Genomic DNA, 10,799 nt, shown 5'->3' with positions numbered 1-10,799 from the left:
GCGGTTCTTTTGAAAACAACTCTTTCAGATAAAATAATAAAAGATAAAATTTAAAAAAGAACCATACAATTTTTAAAATTAAGTACATTGCAAAAGACCGTACAGGTATTTACAAGTATATGTACAATTTTAATTCTTAGTTTTTCGCTTTTTTTCATTTTTAAAAAGGCAGTAAAAAGTGATTGCCATATACTTCTATCAATATCACGAGAGACACAATTGATAATTGTAAAATTCTTATAAAATTTGAGTTATATCTGAGCTTACACAATTAGCACATTGTCGGGAATAATTTCATAAAAATCATGAGTGTAAAAACGCTGTAACTTTGTCACTACACTCACCGACAAAAATTTTTTAAAAGTTTAAATTTCCAACATTAAATCACATTTTAAAATGGTTTGTATGATTTAGGATAACGAGTTGGTAAACTGGATGATATATGACGAGCCCAATGATTCCAGCCTAACGTCCTTGCAATTTCTACAAACCTCTCGTCAATGTCTTTTATTGGTTTATCTTCATAGTAGCGAGTCAATAATTTTAAATAACGTCCATAATGTTTATTAATATGTGCATGCCAAAGTGAAAGAATTAAAACCTGTAAAAAATATTATTATTTTTAAGTAAACTATTCCAAAGTTAAAAAAATGTTTTTAAATACTAACTTTACTATCCGTTGCTTCTGTGAACTTTTGAACGTCGTTCCAAATTTGTGTCACAGTAGACAAATGCATTGAAGCTTCTGTCTCTCCTCGTTTTCTTGCATGTATGTATAATCTTGCATATGCACAGCCTTTTTTTACTAATGCTTCAATTAAATAATTTTTCTGTTTATCTATTGTATTTTTGATTTTCAAGGCATCAGGTCTTTGATCATGCTTCATGCCATAGAAGGCTAATATTTTTTCTTGATCAATTGCAGATATTACTTTATCAGCTACATCAACCATTTGATCCGCAAAGTTAATGGCAGTTTCAGTGAGATCGTCATGGGGAAGAATGCGTCGTGCTTCTGTTGAGTCGAGAGATATTAACATGGCTGTGTGAACTGGTAAATGATCTGGATAAGATGTTCTCAGCTCATTGTAGAGAGCAGTCGCGTGCTCTGTTGCTTCTGTTTTGCGTGAAAAAAACAAAATTCCAATCAAAACAATACAACAAACAAATAGAATCAGTCATATATTTCAAAAACATAATAATCGCAATCAGTTTAATAACAATTTTTCCATTAAAATCAAAAAAGTTTAATTACTTTGAATCATAAAATTAATCAGTGGAGGAGTTTAAATTTAATTGAAATTTGAATATTTTTTGATTGTTCAATTTCTGATTACTGTTTTTTGGGGGAAATCAAAACCAGATAGATAATTATATCATGCTTTCACAATAAAATAGGGTTCATTTTAACATTTTGAATTCTTAACTTACTTATTGAAGGCGCTAAATAAGAAACAAAAAGAAAAAAATTAAAAAATATAATTTATGTAAATTTTAAAACAAAAAATAATTGTATAAAAATTTGATATCTTCTTGAGTACTTACCAAGTTTAGATAGCCACGTGCATTTTATATCTCGAAGTGTGTCCTGATATTCATCCCACTTTGTCACTTTTTCATCATCAGGCTTTGCAGGAGGACTTTTCTTAACGGGCTCGGTCAACACGTATTTGAAAGTATAACAATCAACTTTCTTTCTCGCTTCATCTTTGCAGAAAGTTACTGATCCTTGGAGATAAGTTCCTAAAGTTGCACCTTTCGATATTCTTCATATAAAACATAAGAAATAACTTATTTATTTTCTATTTATTATAAATAACAAAAAAATTATTTAAAGCAATGTCTTAATCAAATAATAATAAATCATGGATCATTCAAATGATTCATTGAAGCCATGCATTGCTAAAACTAAAAAATTCAAATTAATAATGTCAACGAAAACAGCTTGAAACTGATTGGATAAAACTAGAACTAGTTTTGCAAAAAATTTGATTTTTCATTAGAAAAGTATGTTAAAATAGCAAGAATGTAAGTGATGTATATGACACAATATTATATGAAAGCTGTCACTTCCAAACGGCTTGTATTTTCAGCTTGACTTTAAAAAGTTATTGCAAAAAGCTGCTTGAAAATCAAATGATTCTATCGACTCACTTGTTCTCTGTGCTGCATTTTAAAAACGAGAAAAAAATGAAAATGATATATATTTTATATACTGAATAATTAACTACGAATTTAAAAAATGAATTATTTGATAAATAAACAAAAACTATCTGTGTTCTTACTTAGTTTCATTGTTCATTGGTGCAATATAAACAGGAAGAGTATGCCCAGGTGGGACTGTAGCTGCTACCATTTTTTTCCCGCCAATGATTGCTTGAGAATGATTAGCATAAACGTCTAGATTTATTGTTGAACTAAGTTTTTGGCTTAGCAACACTGCCATATCTGTTAATCGTTCTAATAAATCTTTCTTTTCATGACGCACATGCATTTTCAAAGTGTAATCTCCCTTTTCTAACTTTTTAACTGTGTACTAGAAAAAGAAATAATTTAAAGATATAAAATTAATCATTTAAACATTTTCTTAATAATATGCTTTGAAATTAATTTAAATGATGTCTTTAATTACTAACCTTCCATGGAAAAGCATCACCGCAGAATATAAGATGTTTATTGCAATCGTAGAGCATCCACAGTTGACTTTCATATTCACTTTCGTAAAGTAAATCACTAAGAAAAGCAGCATTAGGAGTTACCTCTGTTGCCTTTGCGATGTGGAATGTGTACGTCAATTGCAACTCATAAATTTGTCGAGCAGGAGGAATAACATCTCGGGCACCGAGTGGCGATATTTTAGAATCTGTTGGTCTCAAAATTTGAACTATATTTTTCAGTGTAATACTTGGAACAATTTCTTCGTTCCTTAATGAACTTCGTAATTCCATTCGATGAATACCATCTCCAGATTGCATTATGAGACTACCATCAATTACATGAATACCGTGAAATTCAATATCGTAATCAACATAAATTTCACCAAGATTAGCCCAGTATTTTGCAACTACAATTTCAATAATAAGACCACCTTGAACTGCAAATCCTTGGACGGTTTCTGATTGCGATGTAATATTGACCATTTTATTAGTGTGAAGAGTACGACAGGCCAAGCGAGGCTTTAACTGAACTGTTTGAATAGCAAATCTTCCAGTCTTTTCTTTTTCAGTGCTTTTGATTTTTAATACCGCCCACGTAGCATCATCAGGAACCAAAATAAAATGTCTAACAATTGTATTAGGCTTGAAGAGTACATGTGAGTAATGAAAATCTGGCAAGTTCATCGATTTTGGAATAACTTGAGGTTGAACGACCGTAATAGGTATAGTAAATACAGGACCTTTCTCAATATTCTCCACATCATAAGCTCGAATGTTAGTACAATGAACTCCTTCCGATAGTTTAACTGCATCTACTCGCACTGTAAAGGCACGTGACATATGCATCAGTTCAAAGTGAGATGGATATTGTACCCATGGAGCTTCACAAACTAGCGATAATCGCAAATTAAAATTAATTTTACGAGATGGATCAACATTATCAGTATCAAGAAAAATCGGCTCAATAGTGACAGCACAATCTTTCGGTCTATCAATTACGCCAGACCTCAAGTGAATGCCCTTGGAGTTGTTTACACCACAATTGATTGCAAATCTGACATCTCTTTCGACAGCTTGGCAATTAGCAACGAGATTCTCGAAAGCTTTTTCAACTTGAAGAAGACCCGCTCCTTGAGCAAATAAATCTAGATTTTCTATATATAATGCACTATTCTCCAATGCTCTTTTAATGCTGTAAGGTGAATAAGGGCAGCCTTTTTTCTCTAGACCAGAAATAAGAAGAGCGACTGCTCCAGCTACATGTGGGCTAGCCATACTGGTACCATTCATCAATTGACTTTTTCTCAATGTAAAATTAGGTACACTTGTGATAGCACCTCCTGGTGCACAAACAGTGATACCAGCACCTCCATCTATCATCGGACCACGTGACGACCATGTATAGGGCATCCCTGGCATTTTTTCTCGTAATGAATATTCTGCTACCATCATATCGGGTGATACATAAGCGCCAACACTGATAATGTTTGTCGAATTAATATCCGGTGGTGCTCCAATCGTACATAAAGCCGGTCCAAAATTGCCTGCTGCTGCAATCCAGGTCACTCCATACTTATCAATAACCTCATTCATCAAATCAAAAATACGTCCAGAGTTGCTCCAATGTACTTGTTCTCCATAACTCATATTAATAACGTGGACTTTGTAATTTTTTTGCATGATCCAAATCATTGCTCGGACTAAAGCTGTTCCTGTTTCCATTGGATCAATACGATTATCACCAATTGTCAATGAAATAATTTGTGCACCTGGAGCTACTCCATTTAATTCTTTGTTGTCTGGAAAATTAGCTGCAGCAATTGATGCTACATGCGTACCATGGCTTGCTGAAAAATACATTGTTATGTAATTTTTAAAACTCATTGATAAATAATTTAAATTTCTTTTGAAACTTTTCAAGATTTACTTATTCTTACCACATACTCCAACGATTTCTAAAATATTTCCTTCATCGTGAATATTAATGGATATATTCAATTGATCTTGTTGAGTTAATGGAGCATATTCATGAGTGATCGAGTATTCTCCAAGATGAATCCCTTCCTCCAAGTTACCTTCTTCCGATGTATCAATGCATGCCCTTTAAAATATGAAATTTTTGCTTTCTTATGTATCGTGACATTTATGTAATGCTTAGTACTGTATAATTTTTTACCTCCAATTTTCGCCATCGTGATAGACAACACAGTCGTATGTGGGTCCAACGTCATTATATTTTTTTTCTCCATTTTGCAAGACCTCTACTCTTGCTTCTAATTCCTCTTTTGTTAATTTATCCTGTATACTGGTTGGATTTGGAGTTTTTGCCTCGAATTCCTGAAAAACGAAAATTTTTGAATATTTACTAGCGTTCTCAATCAACTTGAATGCGTGAAATTTCTTTTATCGTTTACGCAGTATATTACACAATCGCAATCTGACGAGACTTTTTTTATCAACCCGCCAATTACAAATATAGCCTGGAGGATGGGACCAAGATGATAAAAATACACTTGCTCTAATTAAATTACGAGTGGTTGAACGTCCTCACAACAACACTATCTTTGGATGACTTGGTTTCGAATTCTACTTTTCTTTACTACTTATTTTTTAATGTTCCAAATGATAATTGATGACTACAAATTTATTGAAAAAAATTTTAAATACGTCATAATAGAAAATAATCAATTACCTGAAGTTTTCGAGTAGCTTCGGCAAGGGCAGCTTTGTGACCATCATCCCAGAATTTCTTCTTTCTTTCCGCTGAAATTTTTTCTCGAAGTTTTGTTGGATATAGACGATAAGCTTCTTTAACTCCAATATGATAATTTCCTGTTGGATTTGTCCAGTCAAATGGAATCTAAATCGATATATTATTGTTTGCAATGAAAACATGTTTCAATGGTCATCAAAACGAAGTACAATAAAACTTATCGCTTATTTCACCAATAAAATCAATTAGTTATAATGGAACAATCAGTTTGATAATGATAATAATAATAAAACAAAAATAGAAATAAATAGTGATGCTTTGAAATCTAATAAATAAGCTTTGAAATAATCACCTTCAATTTACGACCAGTTAGACCTGTAATATATCCTTCATCTGATTGAACAACAGTACTTGTATCAACATCACCGTCACCACTACAATCAAAACGTGCTAGGATTTTTGGTTTCCCATCGCTTGTCACCTATAAAAACAATTTAATTTAATATAAATTGAAGTACCAAATTTATGAGTAATTTTTCAAATTGATATATAAAAAAAATATTGAACATTTTAAAATTTGTTATTTATTTATTAGTGAAGTTCAAGATATAAGGATGTAATGTCCAGATACAAATTATTACCTGCAAACCTGGAGCTCCAGGATCAATTCCAGAATCAAAAATAGCAATAACGGTACCTCTTCCATCATATTCAGGATATTTTATGAGAAACTGATTGACACCGGTTTCTTTTTTCGGCAAGAGGCCCCACACAGGAAAATTACAATCGATCACCTCTCCCATACTTTGAGTGCCTCTGCCACAATGAAGGTACTAAAGGTAGAAAAATCGTTATAAACGTTTCTTTGGCACTACTTCAGCCTTTATATATACCGTATATTCATACGGGGGTGAAACGGGACGGCTTGTAAACGAACGCCACGATGATTCTTGATAAAGGAGTTTAATTCGCGGACTCTAGAGGCGCTCGAACCATTCTAATCTGTCATGTTTATTTTCCTATTTTTTTTTTAAATCTCTTTACCTGTGTGATTAATGTTATCAAACCCTTTTTATTTTGTTTTTTATTTCATTAACTAGATGTCGCGTTTTTAGGCGAAAGTGGCGCTCTCTGATATTTGAATTGTAAACTAATCAAAGTAACCTCGTTCAAGAATTTTTTTGGTTATAATTATGTAGTATTTATTATTTTTGATTACACTAAAGCGAACTTCTTAATGAAGTCTCGCAAAATTGAAAAAAGAAAATACTTGAACAAAAATAACGAACAAGTGTCATGTGTGGGAGAATAAGTAGATTTTATTTAATTATTTAAAGTTTATAAGTATGTTTGTCAATCAACGGCGAATAAAACAAATCGGATTTCTAATTGTATGTATAATAATCGGTGAGTAATATTCATACATTGTTTTCATTTTTTAAGTGGAATTTTGAGAAGACAATTTTAATGGCCCAGAAAAAATTCATGTGAGAAAAGCAATCAAAAGCTCTGTTAATATTTGCACTACGTACTTTCATTAAATGCTTATTTTTTGTCAAGAGTTTATTTTTTTTTTTTTGCTTCCGTCTACTCACAATATCAATCGAGACAACAAATAGACATTAAATTATTCTGCGACATAAATACTGCATGAAAGTCGTTCAATCAAAATAAAACCAGTTGTATCTGTTGCTGACTTGATTTTTAATTGAAATAATACCGATTGATAAAAGTAGTTTTCCTTTATTTTTATTGTTTTTATTAAAATTTTATTTGATATCTTTGTAGGTCATCATTATAATGTAAAAAAATATTTACATGATATCGCAAATAATTAACGAATAAGAAATTATTTAAAAAACATAATATTTATTGAATGATATTTTATATTAGAAAAAAACATCTTACAGACATTTATATATCATCTATTAATCATTTATTAATTGATACGATTTATTTAATCAATTAAAAACGATAAATTAATTTTTTGCAAGTCACTACAGCTTTACTTTTATTGAATTCTATCAAGCTTATCTAAAATTTAATATTTTTCAGTCTTAGGAGTCTACCAGACTTTAGTTACGACGGAACATGTTCCAACGATTGCAATGACTCGCAAACGTATATTAATAGAAGCTCAAGAAAAAAATATCAACCTTAACAATGAAGTGAATGAAGCGAATGAATTCCTTGACCTTCAGAATACTAAAGCTCGTCTTAAAGAACTAGAGGAAAAAGTTCACCAAATGGAATCGAAGATAGATAATCGTGTGCCCAAACAATTTCCCAGTGTGAAATTTTTGAATTACAAAAACCGAAGAAGGATTTTGGTCACGGGAGGAGCAGGTTTCGTAGGATCTCATTTGGTAGATCGTCTGATGCTTGAAGGACATGAGGTCATTGTGGTTGATAATTTTTTTACTGGAAGAAAAAGAAATGTGGAACATTGGGTGGGACATGAGAATTTTGAACTGGTTCATCATGACATCGTCAGACCAGTTTATTTAGAAGTAGATGAGATTTATCATCTAGCCAGTCCAGCTAGTCCACCTCATTATATGCATAATCCTGTTAAAACACTCAAAACAAATACTATTGGGACTATTAATATGTTAGGTAAAGTGGTAATATATTTTAATAACAATACATCAAAAAAAATTTCATTCAGAAAATTCTATAGAACAATAGTGAATGAAATAAAATTTGCGTGTTTACTGAACAGAATAAATAGTCTTGTAGTCAATATAAAGCATACTGCTGTTTTAAATACAATACATTTTACCACATTTTTTACATCTTTTATTAACCATATTATTTTGATTCCATAAATCATAACTAATTAGTTTGGGTCAATCTTAATCATTAAATATTATGCAATAATAAATGTTCTTTTAGGTCTTGCTAAACGAGTTGGTGCCAAGGTATTAATTGCAAGCACTTCAGAAGTGTATGGAGATCCAATGGAACATCCTCAATCAGAGACTTATTGGGGTCACGTAAATCCAATAGGTATGTTTACTCAGCCGGTTGATTACTGTAACAGAGCTGATATAAATGATGCCAAATATGATTATTTTATCAATTTTTTAGTAGCTATCGATTTTTTTTTATTTCCATGTTTTTTAGAGTTTTTTTTTAATTTATCTGATGTAAATATTTTGCTGTTTTAATATATTCTTATGATATTCATATGAATAACAAATAATGTTGACAATAGAATATGATTTTAGGTCCAAGAGCTTGCTACGATGAAGGAAAGCGTGTAGCTGAAACACTCAGTTATGCTTACATGCGTCAAGAGAACATTAAAGTACGTGTCGCACGGATTTTTAATACCTTTGGACCACGAATGCATATGAATGACGGCCGAGTCGTGTCAAATTTCATTCTTCAAGCATTACAAAACGACTCAATAACAATTTATGGTAATGGAGAACAAACCAGGTCGTTTCAATATGTTTCGGATTTAGTCGATGGGCTTGTTGCTCTTATGGCATCTAATTATACTCAGCCAATTAATATTGGAAATCCTGTGGAACATACAATTGAAGGTATAGATTTAATTTCATTTATTTTATCAATCAGTTTATGATAACCACATTAACCATTGAATTGTTTCATAGATGATTGTATATTTTTTGCAATAATACTTATAATAAATATTCCAGAGTTCGCAATGATTATCAAGGACTTAATAGGAGGTACTAGTAAAATAATCCGATTAGCTGCTGTTGAAGATGATCCACAACGACGAAAACCAGACATCAGTCGCGCCAAAAAATACCTCAACTGGGAACCTAAAATTACTTTGACTGAAGGTTTGAAAAAAACCATTTCTTATTTCGTTAAAGAATTACAACGGACAAAACACTTGCAAAAAGATATGGCAAGAATACCATTTGTTAATGATCATGATATCGTAGATCAGTTGTAATTTATATATGAAAAAACATGATATTAGCGTACATTGTTAAGACGTAATCATCAGATATTGATAAAGCTTTATTTTATATTATTTTTATTTTTTGGGTTTTGTAGATAGAAAACAGTAATATTTTATACATCGAAAATATTTGTGAACCAACTTTAATCTACCATCATAAAAAATTTAATATCTTGTATGTTTGGATGCATGTTGTAAATATATTTATTATTATTTAGATAATAATTAAAGAATGTAAAACATCATTTATTTGAACGAGATGCAGGTGTTAACTTGAATAAGTTGGAAACAGAATATACTATAGTTTTTGTGATATGAACTAATGACGTTTATTTTTTTTTTGTCGTAAAAGAGTATCTAAATTACTATCTTGCATGACTGACGATCAATCATTTACACATTATAAGGATTATGGTACACGTAATCACTAATAGCTGTGTGATAAAGTAAAAAAATCAGAGGTGGAAAAATATAGATCAACTACCATCAAAATTTACTGAAATTATATTATGTCACAATAAATGATCAATTTTGATATTCTAAAAATATTTTTCCATTTTTATATTTAGTACGGAGTTTTCTAATTTTGAATGAATTAAGTCTTAATCTTAAATTTATGTATCACGCTCTATATCCATTTAAAGAGACATTGATAAATTAAGTTTTCAATAATATACAGAAAATATTTGACTCTTAATTACGACTAACTTGTTTTCCAGTTTTAAATTACATTTTTTGTGCCTTTACTATCAAACAGCATAGAAATGATAATTTAACGTTGGTGATTGCGCCGACATGAAGACAGCGATTGAAGAATTGTCCAGATTGTTGAAGGAGTGTCTAAAGAGTCGATTAGTACTAATGGGTGACGCGTGGGCTTTGATAGGGCGCGCGTGGTCGTTAAAGAAAGGGTAATCGTTCCATCCGGGATATATTGTATCTTCGTCTAGAGAATTATATGTCGTCTATGGTGATAATTTGATGAGGAAATAAGATATACTGTCAGCCAAAATCCTCTTAGCTCAATACAACATCCCATGACATGACACAAGTTAGACGGCATTCTTGTACCAACACAAAGGAGTCAGGTAACGTGATCCTTGAAATATAAGATGAAAACGAGTATTCGAATTTGCGTTTGCTTCTTCCTGTCCGTTCAGCTGTAAGTCCTGTAATATTGAAGTTTATTTTAAGACCGAATTAGCTTCTTGAAGTCACCTAACTCTTATATACTATTTCCACTGAAGCTTTTCTTAAATGTGGGTAATTTAAAGCTATTGTTTTACACCACCAGTTGTTGACTGATATATTTCTTCGAACCCGTTTATACGAAGAACTAGACTAATCATACTATTTGATTTTCTTCTCGAATTAAAATTGAAATGCTATATTTCTGTTTGGTTTATTTTATAACGTGCTGATGAGTTTTATGATGCTTTTTAATAAATCAATTTTCTAATTGGAGTATAATGATTACTCAATTGGG

The 10,799-nt window shown here is 31.3% G+C and overlaps 2 protein-coding genes across 3 annotated transcripts; one reads left to right on the top strand and one right to left on the bottom strand.

Annotated features, from left to right (window-relative positions):
- Positions 1 to 157: 157 nt before the first annotated feature.
- On the bottom strand, positions 158 to 6,390 carry TppII (Tripeptidyl-peptidase II). Of its 2 annotated transcripts, XM_035091705.1 has the most exons (12): positions 6,264 to 6,390; positions 6,012 to 6,203; positions 5,723 to 5,851; positions 5,350 to 5,517; positions 4,834 to 4,994; positions 4,595 to 4,758; positions 2,637 to 4,504; positions 2,286 to 2,536; positions 1,546 to 1,766; positions 1,432 to 1,443; positions 669 to 1,117; positions 158 to 601 (listed from the first exon to the last, which is right to left on the bottom strand). In XM_035091705.1, the coding sequence occupies exons 2-12, from the start codon at positions 6,171 to 6,173 to the stop codon at positions 392 to 394; spliced, it is 3,795 nt and encodes a 1,264-aa protein (XP_034947596.1). In that variant the 5' UTR covers positions 6,174 to 6,203; positions 6,264 to 6,390; the 3' UTR covers positions 158 to 391. The 2 variants fall into 2 exon arrangements, with proteins under 2 accessions (XP_034947596.1, XP_034947597.1); XM_035091706.1 differs by lacking the exon at positions 1,432 to 1,443 and having other exon boundaries at positions 6,012 to 6,344.
- A 139-nt stretch (positions 6,391 to 6,529) lies between these two features.
- Positions 6,530 to 9,861, top strand: Uxs (UDP-xylose synthase). The gene is made up of 5 exons (XM_035091707.1): positions 6,530 to 6,777; positions 7,426 to 7,986; positions 8,266 to 8,379; positions 8,601 to 8,921; positions 9,039 to 9,861. The coding sequence occupies exons 1-5, from the start codon at positions 6,717 to 6,719 to the stop codon at positions 9,302 to 9,304; spliced, it is 1,323 nt and encodes a 440-aa protein (XP_034947598.1). The 5' UTR covers positions 6,530 to 6,716; the 3' UTR covers positions 9,305 to 9,861.
- The last annotated feature ends 938 nt before the right edge of the window (positions 9,862 to 10,799 follow it).

The sequence above is a fragment of the Chelonus insularis genome, unplaced genomic scaffold (assembly GCF_013357705.1).
Source record: "Chelonus insularis isolate UGA/USDA-ARS -01 unplaced genomic scaffold, ASM1335770v1 contig_88_pilon, whole genome shotgun sequence".
NCBI classification, from domain to species: Eukaryota; Metazoa; Arthropoda; class Insecta; order Hymenoptera; family Braconidae; genus Chelonus; species Chelonus insularis.
This window is presented reverse-complemented; position numbering and strand designations above follow the sequence as displayed.

Coding starts and splice junctions, on each gene's coding strand:
- TppII (XM_035091705.1), bottom strand. CDS start 6,173: ATGGGAGAGGTGATCGATTGTAATTTTCCTGTGTGGGGCCTCTTGCCG. Junction 4,505..4,594: donor AGAAATCGTTGGAGTATGTG/GTAAGAATAAGT, acceptor TGTATTTTTCAG/CAAGCCATGGTACGCATGTA. Junction 2,537..2,636: donor GTGATGCTTTTCCATGGAAG/GTTAGTAATTAA, acceptor TTCTTTTTCTAG/TACACAGTTAAAAAGTTAGA.
- Uxs (XM_035091707.1), top strand. CDS start 6,717: ATGTTTGTCAATCAACGGCGAATAAAACAAATCGGATTTCTAATTGTA. Junction 7,987..8,265: donor TGGGACTATTAATATGTTAG/GTAAAGTGGTAA, acceptor ATGTTCTTTTAG/GTCTTGCTAAACGAGTTGGT. Junction 8,380..8,600: donor GGGTCACGTAAATCCAATAG/GTATGTTTACTC, acceptor ATATGATTTTAG/GTCCAAGAGCTTGCTACGAT.